General features: G+C 42.1%; 1 protein-coding gene across 3 annotated transcripts in view; it reads right to left on the bottom strand.

Moving 5' to 3' along the window:
- Window positions 1–20,356, bottom strand: part of Osbpl9 (oxysterol binding protein like 9) — a 145,377-nt gene that overhangs the window by 56,241 nt on the left and 68,780 nt on the right. For all 3 annotated transcript variants that reach the window (XM_059254692.1, XM_059254690.1, XM_059254691.1), the window contains exon 4: window positions 19,553–19,629. In XM_059254692.1, the coding sequence (XP_059110675.1) occupies window positions 19,553–19,629 (77 nt within the window). The remainder of the gene's footprint in view (window positions 1–19,552; window positions 19,630–20,356) is intronic.

Raw genomic sequence — 20,356 nt, forward strand, 5'->3', positions numbered from 1 at the left:
CTGAAACATTTATGCCCCACGGTCCACCCACATCAGCTAAAGAACAGGCCTTGGAGCTACTGAGGAATCCTGAAATAAGCAATTCTGTAGAGTATTTTTAACCCTAAAGATATAATATTCAAGTACCAATTCATTTGGAGACAAGACCATCAATTTTTAAACACCCATATAACACTGAGCACAGAGATCAACTTTTCCCTCCACTGCACCTTCTTGGAAGACATTTTCCCATGGCTACACATGGCTTCAAATTAGGTTCTTTTAACCACATAGTAGCTATCAGTTTCTTACCAAAAACTGCTGGGTACCCCCAAGAATGCCCTAAAAAGGTCTTTTCTCAATTCTAAGTGAACAATACTAATGCTATGGATTCACCACGAATAAGACATATTGAACTTTTTCAGAGTACTATACTATAAAGTCTGTTACATACTTCTTTCTCATTTTATCTCACTTATGACACTGTAAAATAGTTATAGGCAAGGCTCAGGCCCAGAATTCCAGCACTTAGGAGGCTGAGGCAGGAGAACAGCTGAAAGTTCAAGGCTAGCCTGGGCTACAAAGCAAAACCTTGTCTTAAAAAAGAAAAAAGATCGTGAGATAGACTGACAATGAACCTATTTCACAAGTGCTTACTGAACATTCAGATCGTCCATTATTATTTCTTTTTTTTTACTGAAAAAACTTTTTCATATAATATATTCTGATTGCAGCTTCCCCTCTTCCAACTCCTCCCCAATTAGAATGTTTAATTAGGATTCTAACCCACTCCTCTACCTACAAATGCTACTACACTTTTCTATTAAGTTACAATACTATTGGAAAGGAGTTTGTAGCCTGGAGAGACATGTGGTCTGAAAATCATCTAAGAAGTTGTAGTGGACCGAGCACAAACAAGCGTTAAGGACAGAGCAGGTTCTGCATCCCACCTCTCCAATGTCTTATCAGACTAGCCGAGTGGTCAGTACAGCTCACAGCCCCTGCTTTCATTCCCCCATCAATAACAGGGACCAGTAACCCAATAGGAGCTGTTCAATTTCCTTTCTAGATGTGGAGCCTTGGAGAGCCAGAATTCACTTCCTTTAGTCCCAAGATCCACAGAGTACTTCACAGGTAAATCATTTTGATGGATTTTTTAAAAAAGAACAAAGAAGACTAGCAAATAATACTATAAGCCATGTGCAGTTGTTCTTAGGGAATAAACAATGTAGAAAAAGACACAAGCATTAAACTTAACATTCCTCTTAAAAAAGAAAACATAGTAAGTTGATGAACCCTGAAGAAGATAATGGATGGTATAAAAATAGTAAAAGCAATAAGCAAAATGTGGCAAAATACAGCCAACAAACAGATCAGAGGGAAAAACCCAGTATGGATGGTTCAGAAAACTATTGGTAATTATGCCTACAGCAAAAAATGTAAGTTGCATCTAATAATTTACCTTGGGAACCAAGAGTCAAATAATATAAAGAAAGCTTCCACCCAAATCAAAAATTATAATGGTTAAACACAACTCTAAACAACAAAATAAACCACTAAAACTGTTTCTATTTTTAAATTTATGTAAGAAATAGTTTAATACTTAAGTTTTCATTTTGTTTAAAAAAAGAAAAGTGAACTACAAAACCTAAATTGCTCACACAGAGACAGGACAGAAATGGGCTGTTTCACCTAATAGGTGAATCAAGAATTAAGATCAGTACAGACCAGCACTAAAATTCATGACTGGGCACAACTGCTTAGTTCTTAAGATGAAACTCTTATGCACCCTTCCACTGACAGAACAAAATATAAATATGGACTCCATTAAGTGGTAAGATTTCTTAAAAATGGAATAATTTAGCTGGGTGGTGGTGGTGCACACCTTTAATTCCAGCACTCGGGAGGCAGAGGCAGGTGGATCTCTGAGCTCAAGGCCAGACTGGTCTACAGAGTGAGATCCAAGGCAGCCAGGACTACACAGAGAAACCTTGTCTCAAAAAAACAAAACAAAACAATCATGGAAACGAGTTTACAGGCCTTTATAAAATAGTTAGCACTAACTGATACTTATCTCACAGATATGAATGATACTGAAACTGCACACTTTAGAAATCATTTTAGGAATACATTGTAAGCTGTGTTTTTAAGTTTCTATACCCCCACACCTCCATCTCTTCCTGAATCAAACACGGGGAAAGGCACTGAAATTCTACTATGTCTCAGGTAGGAGTGAGGAAACAGGGGGACTCCCACAGTTTTTACTTGACATATTTAATTTTTCTAAGTATTTCTTTTATAAAAATATCAAGGCTTCATGGAAAAATATTCAGAAATCACAAGCTATACATTTTTTAAATTATATGCAAAATCACCAGTTTTATTCTTTTAAGATTATCTTGAAATTCTAAAATCTTCCAAAGAGTTGCCATTGCTGAAACTACTCATACCCCATTCCAAGCGAAATGAATCATAGCCAAATTTGTAACATCATTTAAAGGTGAAGCGCCAGGCAGCAAAAAGCCCTGAAAACAGAGACTGTTGGCATACTGGAAAAAAAGAGCCCCTTAACAAAAATCAAAGCAAGACACTGAGGGGATTCCATGCCCTTCCTGCCAACATGCTCATGACTCAACTTCTAAGAAAGCAAACTCAAGGCGTTTGCAAACAACGCTTTTCTCCAGGGACAACCGAGTTAGCTGGGCTACTTGAAGGCTTTTTTAAAATTTTGCTATTATTCTCCGGCAGGAGTCTGCCATAGAATGCACGTGGAGGACAGAGGACAACTCTGTGCAGTTGATGCTGTCCCTCCACCTTCTGTGGGGTCCCAGGAGCTCAGTCAGGTCATCAGGCCTGCATGGCAGGGGCTTTATTTTACCCTCTAAGCCATTTCTTAGGTTATCAATCAGGTTATGTTATCCCAGCATTTAAGTAAACTGTGAAATACAGGAACAAACATTCTTCCCTTCCCTAGTCTGAGATTATCAGCATTTAATTCGCTTTATTCTTAAAGATCTACCAAATGCAATTGTTTTTGGAAATTTCCTGGAAATATGCTCTATGTGCAAGCAGGAGAAAGTAAAATTGATCGTGTAAGTCCGTAAGCTGAGCATTTAGGCAAGCACTGAGACTTCTCCTAACTACTTGTGGTTATGCAATGTTTTCTAAACAAACCCACCATGCTCTTCTGACATAACTGACCTCTGCACAGCAGACAACAAGCTGACAAACTAACACATAAGGGGACTTGCATGATAAAACTACTCATTCCAAAGGGTTTTTTAGCTCACATTGAATGAAAAACAACCTTTAAAAGAATAGGTTCCACACTGTCCTAGCCATATCCCTTAAACTGCGTTTACCAAACTGTCTTTGTATAACTGATTTCTACTGCCAGTAGACGTCCAGTGGAAGGAAACATAGCCTCAGTTTTGCTAAAGTTGCTCAAGGTACACACAAAATTGTCCAACTAAAAAAGTTGGAAGTCTCCCAAGATGCCCTGAATTCGTTGTTCTTTACTATATTCCCCCAAGCCAGTACTTGGTTTGTGGCAAATGCAGGAGAAGGAGGAGGAGAAAGAAGGAGAAGAAGAAGGAGAAGAAAAGATGGTGGATACTGAATCCTTCTGTGTGCTTACTATTACATAAAGAACATAAAGAAGTTCCTGCAAGTTCTACATCAGCATCCCTTGAAACTGTGCTTCACTCCGTTAGTAAAGAATGCACAGATGCTGAGGTCCGATGCTGATGAGGAACTCTAATTTAAAAAAAAAAAAAAAAAGAGCTAACAGGACAAAAGGCTATTGCAACAAACAGCAGTGTGATACACAAGATGATCAGGCAGTGACAAATTTCATTCTCATGCCAAGTCTTGTCACGAGCACATTTTTACACATTCTACTCTGGGCTTTACAGTCCTATGTTACAATAATTATTTATTCATTGGGTATCTCCTGTGACTACACTCTGTGCTGGACACCCTAGAGATGCCAAGGAGAAGCAGACACTGATCTTGACCTAAGAGTTTCCATCTATTTGAAATCAACATCTGTCTAGAACAGTGGTTTCTCAGCCTGTGGGTCATGACCCCATTGGGATCAAATGACCTTTCACAGGTGTTGTCTAAGACCATCAGAAAACACAGATGTTTACATTATGATTCATAACAGTGGCAAAATTACAGTAATAACAAAAAATAATGTTATGGTTGGAAGTCACTACAACATGAGAAACTGTATTAAAGGGTCACAGCATTAGGAAGGTTAAGAACCACTGGTCTCGAGTATCTGATTTGAACAGTAAGTAAGTGCAATGGGAAAGGCACCAAAGGATGCAGAGGAAAAGAGGGTAAGAGAGGTTTTAAGAGGGAGCACTGGGGAATCCAAGCTGTGGACAGAGGCAGGAGTTTGTAATAGAGCAGTGGGCTCTGGCTCATCCAATGCAATGTTCCAACTTTCATGATGACTTTCTTTCATGATGACTATTCAGGGCTAAGCAAGCCAACAAAAGAGTCTGTGGGACTCTAGGAATTCGGAACAGCAAGGAAGCTCTATCCCTCTGAGCCTGAAGGGAGAGCAAGGACTGTACACAACAACTACAGGACACGTGGCTCCAAAGCAGAGAGGTGCGGGCAGCAGTAACACCCTACAAGTTTTGGTTTCCCTTCAGTCTTCTATCACTGCCTCCCATGGGCTAAAGCCAAACAAAAGCCCAGAATAAAGAGCCTGGAACATTGGCTCTAAAGCCTCCTGAGGCACACAAAGAGAAGAACAGAATGCTTCTGGAAGAAGGGAGAGCACAGGATACATAGACTGAGTGACAAAGAAGAATCATCTCTTAGAGAGTATTTTTCAGATCTAGATGCTGACTTCAAAGGAAACCAAAATTAGTGGCCAAATCAGAAAAAGTCCTACGGTTTGAGAGGCAAGGTGAGCAATGGGTAGAGGTGTGCCAAGAACACCAGGATACAGCCTGGATTTAGGCTCAATCCCTAGTTATTCCAGACTTGGTAAATCACTTGGAAGACACCTTCTTTCATTACTTATAGAGGAGGTGGGGAGAATGGAGATCAATTATATTTTAGGCTTTCTTCCTTCCTGTTCTAAGATTTCCTAAAGCAAATACCTCCAAGTTAATGACAGTTCATGCAGACAGTAAAAACTCCATTACACTGGGACGATCTATGGCTGATCTCATTTAAATAAAAACAGGAAGTTGTAGTTTTCAACTATACAAGGTCTTCCACAGCCTGACAAAGAATGCTAAAACTCAAGTGAACTATCATTCGTTCCCTATAACCTTGAAACTTACAAAGACTAAAGTAACCAGAATTTAAAACAAGCTGTAGAATGCCAAGAATGCAAAGAAACAGAGTAAGCAACTTGGCTAAAGACCACATATTAGAGAAACAAAATGAGCTGTAGTCAATATAATACAGTCAAGTTCTTTAAAGTGTCTACAGAAATGAACTTCAATGTCAATACTGCCATACCATTCCTCCCCCACCCCCATACACACCGAGAGCAAAAATTACCATTCATTCATGGTAAAAACATGCACTGACTCTCTGCTATGACCAGGTGCTTAATTAGGATTTCCAAAGGACTTCTTTAAGGATAACAGAGAAAACAGCAAGTAGGATCAAGCATTACTCAATATTAAGAAACTAAAATTTCAGAACCCTTCCTAAGTTCCTTTGACTGCTCTAGCCAATAGCATGCCTCTTCCCGTGATACTGCGCACCCAAAGCAATGTGTTAGTATTGCTATTGGTATTATTTCAACTACATCAGAAGTCATACGGAAGTCACACACAAGATATAGAATCCACCCACCATCACAGCACAGTTTCTAAACATTTTCTCCAATTCCGTTATACTTGTAACCAGCTCAGTCTAGCGACCTAAGAAATATTTTAATACAGGAGAAAAAAAAATCTAGTTCCAATACACCTGAGTAAAAGGTCTGTATTTTAGGATAGTATAACAGTTCATATTTGGATCATTTATGTCACGTCCAAAGGAAACTCCATTTGCCCAAATTCTGTTGGTTAGACAAAAGCCAACATTCCTCAGGACTTTGTGAAGCTAGTTCCCCTCTACCAAAGGTGCCATTTCCCTTAACACTGGCAGAAGGGACAAATGCTCTCTGTGGTGCCTATTAGCATGTCAAAACACATGCTGGCCTCTAGGCTCCCTCAGTATCACAAGTAACTGTTATACATACCAGGGTCTATGCTAACATCCTAGCTTTTACACACACACACACACACACACACACACACACACACACACACACACACACACGTCCTAAATTCCCTTCAGCTCAGGAGCGTCCCTCCCCCCAGCTTCTCATCCTTCCTTCTAGCTGCTCTGTCAGCCATGCACTCTCTTGGTCCTTTCTTCATCTCGCTCTCCCCTGCACCTTCTCTGCTCCTGCTGCTCTCATGGCAAGGTCCAGTCTACTGGCCATATTCAGTCCACCACGTTCAGTCTACTACTTTCTCCTTCTGCTCTGGACTCTTCCAGAAGCCTCTGGCTGTTCTCTCCCTCATATATACAATAAAAATCTTCCCCTTAACCATATCATGAGTGTTCATGTCATCAGTTTATACAACTTACCCATTTTCTAAACCCCTACGATGTTCTACTGGGCTCAGAAAGCCAAACCCCAAATACGGCACTTGTGAATGCCGCACCCTTGAAATGAAGGGCACTTGAAGGGCTTACAAATAGTCTCTGAATTTCTCATGTTCCCCTTTTCTCCCAAAGCAGCTGGAGAAACTAGAATTCCTTTACCCACCGCTAGCCTTAAGAACCAGAACCCCCTGGGCAATGGCAGTACACACCTTTAATCCCAGCACTTGGGAGGCAGAGGCAGGGGGATCTCTGTGAGTTCAAGACCAGCCCGGGCTACACAGTGAGTTCCAGGACAGCCAGGGCTACACAGAGGCTTTAAAAAATAAACAAGAATTTCTCTTGCTAACTTGTTTTGTTTATAGGGTACCAGCTGTGACCCTCTGAGTAAGGAAACATGAGACCAGCCTACATGGCCAGACATTCCATTAATGACAAAGATGAGTACAAACCTTTGATTTCTAGCAAATTATAGCCTCACAAGAATCAGACATGTGAACAAAAAAATGTATAATTTAGCAAAAGCTCTGAGAGATATGGACAGACAGATTCTGTAATGGCACACAAAGTAACTCACTGTTTTCCTTTAGACAGCAAGGGAAGGGGCTAGGTGCTGTGCACCAGGGGCCAAGCCAGAGCTTAACCACCTGAAATGTGGGGTAATCTAAGCAAGAGAGAAAGGCAGACAGTGTGAAGAGAAAGAACTCAGAGGCTAGACATGTTCTGATGAGAAACTGCTCACAGCGAATGCCTTGAGTGAAGCGCCTACAACTGGCTTCAGACAGCTGTGAGAAGAATTAGCCACGACTGGGGAGAGCCTCGAAGGCATGCCAGGAGCTGGACCGCGAGAGGCACCCAAAACAGGAGCTTGGAGTGACTCAGACAGTGTGTTTTTGAGGAAAGAGGCTGGGCGTGGCTTGCCTCTCAAACACTAGATCAGATTTCCCAAAAGTCCACTGAGAGATGATGAAGGACTCAGAGCACTATCATGCAAGAAAGCGTCAAGTCCAAGAGGCTGACAAATCTAAGGCAGGCAGAGCTTTAGACATGGAGGGTAAGGCAGATGGGAAACAGCCATGAACGGCTGTGTGGTAGACCTTGTCAGAATATTTAAAGAGGAAGACTAGCTTCAAGAACAGCAGTGACTGTCTAAACCTTGATTGAAAAAATTTCAAAACATAATTTTCTGCTACGTACATTATAGTAACCATAAAAACTTCTCCTTGTAGTGTAAGAATCCCTTACTTTTCCACAGAACAGCATTTAGTGATAGAACTTGACACATCCGAGGCCATCAGGAATATTTTAGTATAAACACATGATTATGGATTGCTTTGTCGTCATTATTACCTTTCTAAATCAAGAGCACAAAACATGGGTGTGGTGGTATACATGTGTAACCCCTGCAGGAAGGTCAAGAGTTCAAGTACCAAGACCCTGTTTCAAAAATGTACAAGCCACACAAGTGGCTTTCCAATAAACAGAACACAGTGAGATCACAGCAAACAGATCCTACACTGAACTAAATTCCCTGCTGATCTTCAACTTGACAGTGCCCAAAATACTTTTCAACCTCTTATTTATGAGATGTGCTTCAAGTACAACGTCATCCCTGTTCCAACCAAACTCAGGACACTCAGGAAACACCTTACTTAAAAAAAAAATAGTTTTTTGTTTAAATTCTCAAACTAAAATTTCATTTTTAGTGATGGATGCCTACCCTGGAGTAAGGAAAACCATCTGGCTTTTATTTAAGTACCTTGTAGAGATGCATCAAAAATAAGTGTTTTAAAAATCCCCAATAAAAGCGAAGGACAATTCTGTCAGTACTGGTCACTAAAGGGCTCTAGCGCTTGTTCCAACACAGGAGGTCTTCTGAGAGGTGACTTAGGAGTCGCTTCATCAGAGCTCCCGTTTTAAAGGCGCTGAGAAGGCTTTTAAACCGCAACTGGCACTTTAAGACCCTTCCCAGCTTCCCCAGTGAGAAATCTGGAAATAGTTATTTGGCTTTCAATTTCTTTAAAAATAGATAAAAAGTAAAACAATTTGATCACGCAAAACCAAGTCTTCAAATTAGAAAATGTCCTGTTCAACTTAACTCTCATCTTTCATGATTGGGGAAAAAAAAATGTTAAGTACAGCAGGAAGGCCAGCAGGGGCCTTCCTGCTGTATTAATCACAGAAAACTTTCCACAACTGAGCTAAGGCTGACAATCTAAAACCTTCCCTACAGTCGTTCTGCGAACCCCATAAAACTGTACTGGAGTTTCCAAAATATTTCCAACAGCTACTTAAAAACAAAACCACCTCCTTCCTCACCCACCCACAAACAGCAGCATCCGTAACACACACACACACACACACACACACACACACACACACACACACACACACACACACACACACACACTGGGCCAAGCACCAGCACACCGCCAAAACATCCCAAATTCTACTTGGCCTGCCAGTGAAGCTTCTACTAAAGGGCGCAGGCAGGATCAGAGTTGAGCTTTCCCGTTTAGAGCTCAACTGTGACGGGCCATTGTGAGTCAATCTTCGAAAGGAGAACCGAGTTCCACAGAAATATTCCCTAAGCAGGACAGCGGGCCCTCCGAGGGAGCCTGGGGGCGTGGGCTGAGGGAAGGCGGCCCCTGGCCGCCGGGACCTGAGGGGTCTACTCACTTCGCAAGCGGCCAGCAGGAGAGCCATTCGCCGCGGCCGACCGCCGTCCCAGGGGAGGGGCTCCTTCCCGCCCCGGATGCCCCTCCGCGGCCGGCGCCCCAGCCCAGAGCAGCCGGAGGACGCCCTCCCCCGCCCGCCCCCTGCGCCGCGGCCCAGGCGCCGCCCCGATTGGCTGGCCCAGGCAAAGAGGCCCCTGGCGATTGGCCACAGGTCACCTGCATGGGAGGTGAGCGGCTGCCGATTGGCGGTTGGCCCCTTAGGCGTCAAGGCCGAAGGAGCCGAGGCCGCTCAGGACTCCCACCCCCGCCCACCCTCTCCCCTAAGTGGTGGGGAAGGCCCGGAGACGCGCTTCACCTGCTAGCTCGTCATCACCGTATATTTGGCAGCTCCTGAGCTCAGAAGTTTCATCTGGATTACTGATTTTGCCTCCAGAAAGTTGTTCTGTCATTCGAGGAAGGCGGGAGAGGAGGAAACACTACAGCCTACCAGTAAACAAGAGCTTGGGTGTCTGTTTTATTTGTCGGTTAAGCGTCTGTGGGCTTGCTGTTTTGAAAGCACCGTAAGGAGTGTAGGTGGCTTGTGAAGAACTTCAAGAATCCAAATGGTGTAACTGTGAAGTTCAGGCTTGGAGCACCTGGGCAGAGGCCCAAAATGCAGGAAATCACAGACACCAGTGATTGGCTTATCGATCTGAAGAGTAATCTCCTTTTCTATTTTTCCTTGGAATCTCGACCCTTCTAAGGCTCTACAAAACAACTATTTGCTGTAATTTTGTGGCGCAGAGAGTTGAAGAAATACTCGCTACACTCAAACTGCACTGCTGTACTCACTGGTATTTTTAGTTCATGTAAATTGTTTCAAAGTTCATTCTGCTTCCCCTTTTATAAGCATGGAACTAGTTCTCCCATGATCTCTATCACAGTAAGTGAAACCACTATCATCCACTCTAAAAGGCAAACCAAAAATGTAGCAGTCCTCAGGGGCCTGCCTCTCTGACATAGTCAAATCTATCAACCAAGTTCTGTAATTCTTACCTCCTAAATGTGCTTTCAATTCCACCTCTCCTGTCTCAAATACTGGCCCCTCTTGGAATAATTTCCTTACTACAGTCTTCCTGAATCTACCATTCATGCTCAACAAAAGATCTAGAGTTATTTCCATAGCATCTCACTTAAGGGTCTTACCACAGCTCTGCATGGTTCACAAGGATCTATAACTCAGTATTTGACACTGACCCACATGACAGTTTTAGAGCCCTACCTACATCTTTCGACTTGTACTCTCTATTTTTGTCTTCCACACAAAGGCTCTTTTCAAGCTTCTTTAATTTGCCGAGGACCTTCCAACTCCAGCCCCTGTGCAGCTGCTATTTCTTTCCCATTATCTCCTTGACAACAACTTGGGCTCTTCATTCACTTCTCACTATCATTTCTACACAACGTAAATTCTTCCTATTTTAGGTTATCATTAGCCCAGGAAACTTTTTTGTGTAACTTACCACAGCTATAATTTTACTTTATTATTTGGGGTTATTTAATAACTTTTTTTGTCTTAATTCATGCGTGATAAAATGTAGTGGTTTGGATGAAATTGACCCCCAAAGGCTCATATATCTGAACACTTGTTCTCTAGATGGAACTATCTGGGAAGGATTTTGGAGGTGTGGCCTTGTTGGGAATGTTGCTTCAGTGACTGTGTGCTTGCCCATGAGGACCTGGATTTATTCCTGAGTAATAAAAAACTAAATAAAAAATAAAAAACAAAATGATCTATCAAGTCATGTTATCACATTTACTTCTCTGCTGCTGTGATAAAGCAATGACCAAAAAGCAACCAGAGTGGGAAGGGTTTGCTTAGTTCACAGGTTACAAGCCATCACTGAAGGAAGCCAGGGAACTCAACCCAGGAGAAACTCTGCTTACCGCTTGCTTCCAGTGTTTACTCAGCTTGCTTTATTACAACCTGCCCAAGGGCAATACCACTATAGTGGGCTACCACCCCCATCAATTAGCAACTCCCAAATGCTCCCCCAGAGTTGCCTATAGGCAAGCTGAGGAAGGCAGTCTCTCAAAGTTCCCTTTTCCCAGATGACTCTAGATTGTGTCAAGTTGTAAAAAAAATTTAACCAGCACACATGTAAAGACCAGGAGGAAACAAGTATATTTTCCTAAATATTAGAAGACTATCCCAAAAGACTGTATAATTCCAAATACTACATACAACAGCACTTAGGATTTGAATGCAAGAAGATCATCTTTGGCTAAATAGTGAGTTGAAGGCCAACCTGAGCTACATGAGATCCTGCCTCAAAAAACTCAAAACAACAAAACAAATCTATGTGTTAGGTAATGATGAGTCACTAGAAATCATCAGTGACAACAAACAGAGCATCCTGGTGGGAATACTGATAACAGGGGAGCTATGCATATGCGGGGCAGGGATATAAGGAGGGAATCACTGAAAAACTCTAAAATATATGGTGCTTTGTTTTTGTTTTTAAGCCAAACCAATTTCTCTAGGCATTGACCTAGCAAGAGAGGCCAAGTGACCAGAGCAGACAAAAGACGACTCGATTTTCAGAAGCAGTCTGTACAGGCTCTCAGTATTTTAGGCTAAGTCTTCAGAAATTTTAAACTGAAGTCAGCCAGTCAATTCCTATATAGGAACATAGGCCAGATGGAGTACGTATGTCACTTGGCATATGGAAGAAAACAATACCTAGCTTACCATCAAAGCTGCCATGTTTCACCAAGAGAAACTGCCGTGAACACATTATCCAATGGAAATACTCTGTTCAGAATTAGAATTAGCAGCCTCTCCACAGGCCCACGATGTCTATGATAGTGCAAAGTCCTGCTCACCGCTGTATCCTCAGCTTCTCATCACAAGGGACTGGTATAACAATTAGGTGCTTAGAAATGTCTGTTGGGGTAACAAAATGCCAGGGACTGTGCTGTAACAGCCTCAATACACTGGGGGTGGAGGGAGGTAAAAAAACAGTCTAGAGTACACAACAGGGAAGTCAGAGGACAAGAGGCCAGTTTTTCCTCTGTGAGTCTTTAGTTCCATTTAATTTTTAATATTAATTTGAGGTATACTATTGCCCTAATTTTCATAGGTAAGATTCTACATTGGTTACTTAACTTCATTCTGAAAGAACTTCTACATTTCATTTTTAAAACTTACATTACTAAATGAAGTACAGGCATCTGTCACTGAGCTGAGCTTAAATGAATCTTAGTTTAGATTCTGTTACTTGGGATTATATTTGGATTTCATTTGGAAGTTCCTTTTTAATGATTTTATAAGAGTTTAAACCTGAGATATTTACATTTTGCTTTATACTTGACTACATTGAGTAATATTATGGCATAAAACTCAAGTACTACCCTTTGGGGCCTGCAAGATTTTTTTCTAAAATTTGAGCCCAAACTTAATCAAGTTTACAAACTGCTTTTTATACCTGTACAGCAACCAGGTAAGCTGCTCACAGGCTGAGACGGAGTTAAGGGGCCCAGTGGCCTTCTGACTCTTTACAAGGAGCTTCCAAACTTGGCAGACATTAAAACAGGGACAGTGAGTCACAAACCAAAACATAAAGACCTGAATGTGGCAAGAGAATCTGTAGGGAGTAGGAGTTGACAGCAATGGGGACGAGCAATACGTGTGTGGAAATGTCAGAGAACAAACTTAATAAAGAACAATAAAAAAAGACTCATGAAAAAGAAAGGCTAGTCGGGCGGTGGTGGCGCACGCCTTTCATCCCAGCACTCGGGAGGCAGAGGCAGGTGGATCTTTGTGAGTTCGAGGCCAGCCTGGTCTCCAAAGCGAGTTTCAGGAAAGGCGCAAAGCTACACAGAGAAACCCTGTCTCGAAAAACCAAAAAAAAAAAAAAAAAAAAAAAAAGAAAGGCTAAGAGAGGAGAAAAGGAAAGGGAGAGGCTAAGAGAGAGAAAAGAAAAAAAAGGGAGAAGAGCCTCCAGTTAACATAGACTACCTGTAGGAAACTCAGCTCCACAGGATTTAAATAGAGGTTTTCAGTTGCACTTCCCATCTCCAGATTACACTAATTACAATTTGCTGATACCCACAAAGAAGCAGAGATGACCCAGAGAAAGAAGGAAGAGAATTAGGATGAAGAAAGGTAAACAAAGCTTTAGATGAAATGACATAGGAATGGAAGACTATGTGCAGACATTACAGGCTAGAGATATCAAATTTCCAACAACTGAGGTTGAAGCCAGGCATAATGGAGCACACCTTTAATCCCAGCACTCGGGAGGCAGAGGCAGGTGGATCTCTTTAAGTTCAAAACCAGCCTGATCTATATAGGGAGTTCCAGAACAGCCAGGACTACAAAAAAAAATTCTGTCCCCTCAAAGAGAGAGAGAGAGAGAGAGAGAGAGAGAGAGAGAGAAGCAATTAAGTGGCAGCAGATGCAGAGAGCCACAGCCAAACCCCAGGTGGATCCAGGAGTCCAACCAGCGAGAGAGAGAGGAGGAATTATATGAGCAAGAGATATCGAGACCATAATTGGAAAAAGCACAGGGACAAATAGCCAAACTAGCGGAAACGCATGAACTGTGAACCAATGGCTGAGGAGCCCCCATGGAACTGGACCAGGCCCTCTGGATAAGTGAGACAGTTGATGAGCCTGAACTGTTTAGGAGGTCCCCAGGCAGTGGGACCGTGACCTGTCCTTGGTGCATGAGCTGGCTTTTTGGAGCCTGGGGCCTATGCTGAGATACTTCGCTCAGCCTTGGTGCAGGGAGGAGGGGACTGGACCTGCCTCAACTGAATCTATCAGTCTGGGCTGAATCCCCAGGGGAGACCTTGCCTTGCAGGAGGTGGAAGGCTGGGGGGGTTGGAGGAAGGAGGACAAGGGAATCCGTGGCTGATACATAAAGTTAAATTAATTATAAAATAAAAAATATATGGGCTGGAGAGATGGCTCAGGTTAAGAGCACTGACTGCTCTACCAGAGGTCCCAAGTTCAATTCCCAGCAACCATATGGTGGCTCACAACCATCTATAATGAGATCTGGTGCCCTCTTCTGGTGTGCAGACATACATACAAACAGAACGCTGTATACATAATAAATCTTAAAAAAAATAAAAAAATAAAAATATTTATTTAAAAAAATTATGTCATATACAAAGACACTGCTTATTAGAAAGAAAGAAAGAAAGAAAGAAAGAAAGAAAGAAAGAAAGAAAGAAAGAAAGAAAGAAAGAAAGAAAGAAAGGAAGAAAGAAAAGCAATTAAGTAAGTATCACCATAGACTTCACAGCTAGTAAAGGGGCAGGGGCAGGCCCCCAGTCCCGGTTCTCCTACATCTACAGCATCTCTGCTTACCCACTTCTCAAACCACCCATGAAAGCTTGGTCGGTGCTGAGCTTCTGCATGTGTACCATGAGCATATTATCAGTAAAATGGGTTCCTCTCTAATCTCATGAGCTTCATAAACTTAAGAGGGAGATGTATGAGTAAGAAGAGAGGATGTACATGAAACTCACACCACTCCTAGCAAAAAAACCATGCATGTCCACATGCTCACTGCTAAGAATACACGGCAGAGAGTTCCAGGGCTACAAGAGATGAAAGCACAGCACAGGCTAAGGAAGAGACCCTCCTTTACTACAATAAATATAATAGAGCTGTAATTTTGCTACTGTTATGAATCAAAATTAAATATCCGATATGCAACCCCTCTGAAAGGGTTGTTCAATCTCCAAAGGGGTCATGACCCATAAGTTGGGAACTACTGCTCTAGAGGGTTCCCTCCACCCTCGTTTATGAATGCCTCAGCATCATTAATGATGGTGGTTTATTTAATGGATGAAAAAGAAAACAAATTAAGGAATATTGGTTGGGATAGTACAAGAAATAGAGCTCCCAAGATAAAGCAAAAACCTAACCTGAGCGTGACTGCACTGATACCCAGTGAAGGGACTGAGGAAAGCGATTCTGATCGAAGCAGCCCAGTTCAAGCAGGTCACATGGATTGAACACCTGAAGACATAGCTTTCTCATCCCATCACTCAGAGGTCAAGGCTGGCATCAACAAAGACAAGGGAGGCTTAAAGATGAGGGCTTGAGGGGCTGGAGAAATGGTTCAGAGGTTAAGAGCACTGGCTGCTCTTCCAGAGGTCCTTAGTTCAATCCCCAGCAACCACATGGTGGCTCACAACCATCTATAATGAGATCTGGTGCCCTTTCCTGGTCTGTATATACATAATAAATAAATTAATATTAAAAAAAAGGATGAAGGCTTGAGAAAAACCTTTTTATACGAAGAGAACAACAGGTGTTCTTGTTTTGGGTTTTGTTTTTTGTTTTCTTTTCTTTTTGGAGGGGACAGGGTCTATTGATGTTTTTGAGACAGGATTGCACTATATAATCCTGACTGGACTGGAACTCACTATATAGGCCAGGCTGGCCTGGAACTCACAGAGATCTTCTTGCCTCTGCTTCCCAAGTGCTGGGATTAAGGGTGTGTGTACCATCACATCCAGCTGCAAACAGGTTTTCATTAGATACTAAACCAAATGAAAAGATCTCACTGCAAGAGATTCAACGGGAACTCAACAGAAGGTCATTGAAAAGCTGCTGGAGCTGGAGATATCTGTCAGTTGGTGGAGTGCTGCCTGGCAAGCACAGAGTCACAAAGTCCTGGGTTTGACCCTCAGTACTGCCTAAACCAGGCTTGATGAATCAAGCCTGCAATCTTAGCACTTGGAAGGTGGAGGCAGGTGGATCAAGTTCTATGTCATCCTCAGCTACATAATATGTTCAAGGCCCTCTTTTTTTTTTTAAGAAAGAGGGAGGAGTTTTAAATTTTGATGAATATTCTATTAGAAGTGAAAAACAATTAAATTGTGTTAGATACAGCCACTTCACTTTCGTAGCATCTTATTTATTTTTAATTTATTTTCTGTTCATGGGGGCTTTGCCTGCAGAGGTCAGAAGAGGGCATCTGATCCTCTGGAACTGGAGTCACAGGCTCACAGAGGGTTGTCAACCACCATGTGGGTGCTGGGAATTGAACCCAGGTCCTCTGGAAGAACAGAATGTGCTCTTAACCACTGGGCCATCTTGCCAGCCCTCACAGCTTCATAAAATGGGCACTAAAAGCAAAGCAAACAGACAGTGGTAAAACTGTCCGGCCACAAGAAATTCTAACGGTGTTGGCAAAAGCAATGTTAAAGAAGCAGGCCATGAGGTCTACACTGGGAAACCAGGTAAGCAAAAACTAAAATGGCCAAGAAGAATGGCTATGCAAAGCTCAGATCAATACAAGAGAAGAGAGGGTTGGAGGAAGTAAAGCAGTAGAAGGGGATGGTGTTAAGAAAACATCCTTTGGGCCAGGCGGTGGTGGCACACGCCTTTAATCCCAGCACTCAGGAGGCAGAGCCAGGTGGATCTCTGTGAGTTCGAGGCCAGCCTGGGCTATAGAGTGAGTTCCAGGAAAGGCGCAAAGCTACACAGAGAAACCCTGTCTCGAAAAACAAAACAAAACAAAACAAAACAAAAAAAAAAAGAAAAAGAAAACATCCTTTGACATCTGAGGTGGTGTGGGTGTAATAACCAGGCCAGAGCAATGCTGTTTCATAGCCAAAGTAAAAATACAGTTTAACAGAAAAGGAAAAGCATGCAGATGTGATGAGGAAGAAGTGTCATAAGCTTCTTTATAGTGATACAGGGACAAAAATATGTAATTCATAGAACATATGTCACGAAAGCAAAGTGATGAAAGAGGAGAAGGCAGCAGAGGAAGAGACACCAACGCATACTCTAATGAGCAGGCTGCTGACTCTCCACTCCCAGGCCCTTCGAAAGGTGCCTAGCTCACAGAGCCTGACGGATAGTGTTATCTGTCTCCACGTATTCAACAAGTAAGGGTGGAAAAGAATGCCAGCTGCTTACGTATCACTTCAGAAATGTCTTCCCATCACTAATATCTGTTGAGCACTAACGGACCACTGGGCACAGGAGAAGAAATGGCAGCTGACATCTGTGCAGCTCTTCCAACAGTTTACACTGAGCTCACACATAACTGTCACAATGATGCTAAGGAGCGGTACTGTCAGTCTGATAGGCCAATATTAATGATTAAATGCTAAGCCACTGCATTGGACTACAAATCAGACACCCAGCTCCACAGTGCAGTCTTTACCACACACACTGCCTCAAATGAACACTCAGCTTCAGAGTTCTAAACATCTTAGCCTCTCTATTACTAAGAATTTTCATAATACATGTGTTCTTAAAATGCCAAAGCAGTCAAAGTCTAGAATATCTCAAAAGTATCTTTTTCTTCCCACTGTTCCCAAAACATTTAAGCTCTCTTTTTACCGAACTCTAATTCTGATTCTAAAATTGGATCCACGTCGTCGGTACCTGACTGGAAGGAGTAACCTAGTAATGGGAGTTCTATGTGCTTTAAAGATAGAGAAGGTCACAGAACTCAGGAGAGAGAGGCAGAGGACCTTGAGTTCCAGGCCAACATGGGCTATACAGCAAGATACTGCCACCACCACTCCACCAAAAGTGCTTAGGAACTGTGCAATGATTATGGCATCCAAAGGTCCCCAGGCTTGGGGCATGAGGGGTCTGTCCTTGCAAGTTCTACCAAAGAGGCCAGTTCTAAACTAAGCTATGAAAAAGGGCAAGTATCGAGAGAGAGAGAGAGAGAGAGAGAGAGAGAGAGAGATAGGGAAACATCATTCAGAAAAATGTAGAAAGCTTTAAAAAGTGTTAAGGAAAGCAAGCGAGTAAGAGCACCTGATGGGTTTACATGGCCCTACAGCAGAGGCCTTTAAGGGCAGGCTGAAGACACACCAGACACCTGCATGTCACTTTAGCCAGTTTAGGGGAAAATCTCATCTGTCACATTCAATGCAATTAAATGTAAAACAACTACCTTTTGGACCACACATCTGTCCAAAATATGAAACTACCTAAATTAAAAAGAAACTGATCACAGTCATGAAAACTGCTTTTAAAAAGCACACCTCAGGGGAATCTACAAACTTCTTCAACTCCACCTTCATTGCTCCCATCCCTTAATAACCACAACATTACACACTGTTCTCTAAGCCTCTGCTCAAGCCCTTTTAGATGATGGGAGCTCACCATGTGTGAGGACCTAAGGTAAACCTTACTAAATCAAGCAATTTCTGGGCAAGACAAAGTAGGAGGGGGTCACAAGGCACCAGTTTTCTACAATTCAAGACTAAATCATCTATCTGCCACACCTGTAAGCGCCTTAGAGGCTAGGCGTGAGCAAGCATTTTCTCTATGCGGGAAGAGGCGTGTGCTGTATCTGTCACTCACTCAGCTGTTTCCTGTGCTGAAGCTGCTACAGCAAGGATGGTGTGCAGACGTCTACTACCCTATTACAAGGTGTTTCTCCAATCATCTCAGTTCCAGCTGGAACATGACCAGGAAACTCCGATTGGTTAGGATCAGATGCATGACTGAAGCGAAGGTGAAAAGCACTCTAGTAATACTTTTTTTTTTTTTTTTTTTAAGACAGGATCTCAGATTGTAGCCCAGGCTAGCCTTAAACTCTCAGTATCCTCCTGGCTCAACCTCCTGAATGTGGTTACCACTCTGCCGCTCTGCCGCTCGGCCACTGTGCCTGTTAATCTTACTGCTATGGACCTAACTTCCTACAATATGAGGCTCACTACCACAGGGGGAGCCATCTGAAAACGAGTCCTAATCAGAGTAAACAGAATTGAGAAACAGACAGGGACTCTGAGTGCAAACCTCAGATCTCAGCTAGATTTGTCTGTCTTTCTGGACCCGTTCTGTGCAGAGTTTTCTTTCATCTTTATCCTAATTAGTATTAACCAGGTATATGTGATAATAACCAAATTCTATTAACGAGAAAATGAGGTAACCTTCTCAGCACTTATAAATTATTATGCCTAACTTTATAATTTGGTTCTGTCAATAGCCCAATATCGATACAAAATACTTAAAAATGAATCTGGCGCATTTTAACATATCATTTCACGTTCAAATTGCCTTACACTAACTTCATTTCTGATAAAAATCTGTATTTTGCCCTACAGAAAGCAGAAGAAAATAAATGCTTGTAACTTTTCTACATAACACTAAAAAGCAAAAACAATCAACTCAGAAATGAAGAGTTCTCATTGTATTACAACAGTTATTTTTGAAAAAACAATCCCCTTCCCCTGAAAAAGAAAACCACACACAAACTATCCAAATACCATGTAAAGCCTCTTACTTGAAGCTGGAGAGTATGTCGAAGAATAGTTTCTTCTAAGGCATGGATCCACTTCTCTCGTTCATCTGCATCTCGAGCTAGAACAAAAGATTAGAGTTTGCTGTGTCATTTCCTTGGCAGGTTCATCTTAAGGAAACATCTGATTTCTTAAACAGATCCACTATCTGGAAGAATTACAAACTACTTACAACGATTTTAACAAAAGGAATGATTGTGTTTAGTAATAGGCTACTTTTGTCGAAGACTAACATTCCCATGGAGATCAACCAAAAAAGCTGGACTTACTATTCTTTAATAGCTTCATTAACAGATGAATGGGTTTTAAAACGTGGCACATATACACAGTGGAATACCAGTCAGTCATTAACAAAAATAAAAACTGTTATTTGTGGCAACACAGATGGAACAAATGAAGTAAGCCAGGCAGAGACACACAAGCACCATATGATCTCACTTGTATGATCCTCAAACAGTGGAACTCACAGAGGTCCATAGGAGACTGCAGGTTAGGAGAGGGTAAGTAGAGTGGAGAGAACGGATGGGGAAAGGGTAGACTGGTAGGTACTAAGTTATATTAACTAGAAGCAAGCAGCTCGGGTAAACTGTCATACTGTTGGATGACTGACAATACCAACAGCTAAAAGAAGATTTTGAAAGTTTGGACCATCAAGAAGTTATTAATGTTTGCAGAAATAGGTACACTTAGCCTGATTTAAAATAACACAATGTATACATGCACCAAGGCATATTGCCCTATGCAGGATCTTACATTTTTATGTATCAGTTAAAAAATAAATTTAACTT

This window comes from Peromyscus eremicus, chromosome 2 (genome assembly GCF_949786415.1).
Source record: "Peromyscus eremicus chromosome 2, PerEre_H2_v1, whole genome shotgun sequence".
In the NCBI taxonomy this organism is placed as follows: domain Eukaryota; kingdom Metazoa; phylum Chordata; class Mammalia; order Rodentia; family Cricetidae; genus Peromyscus; species Peromyscus eremicus.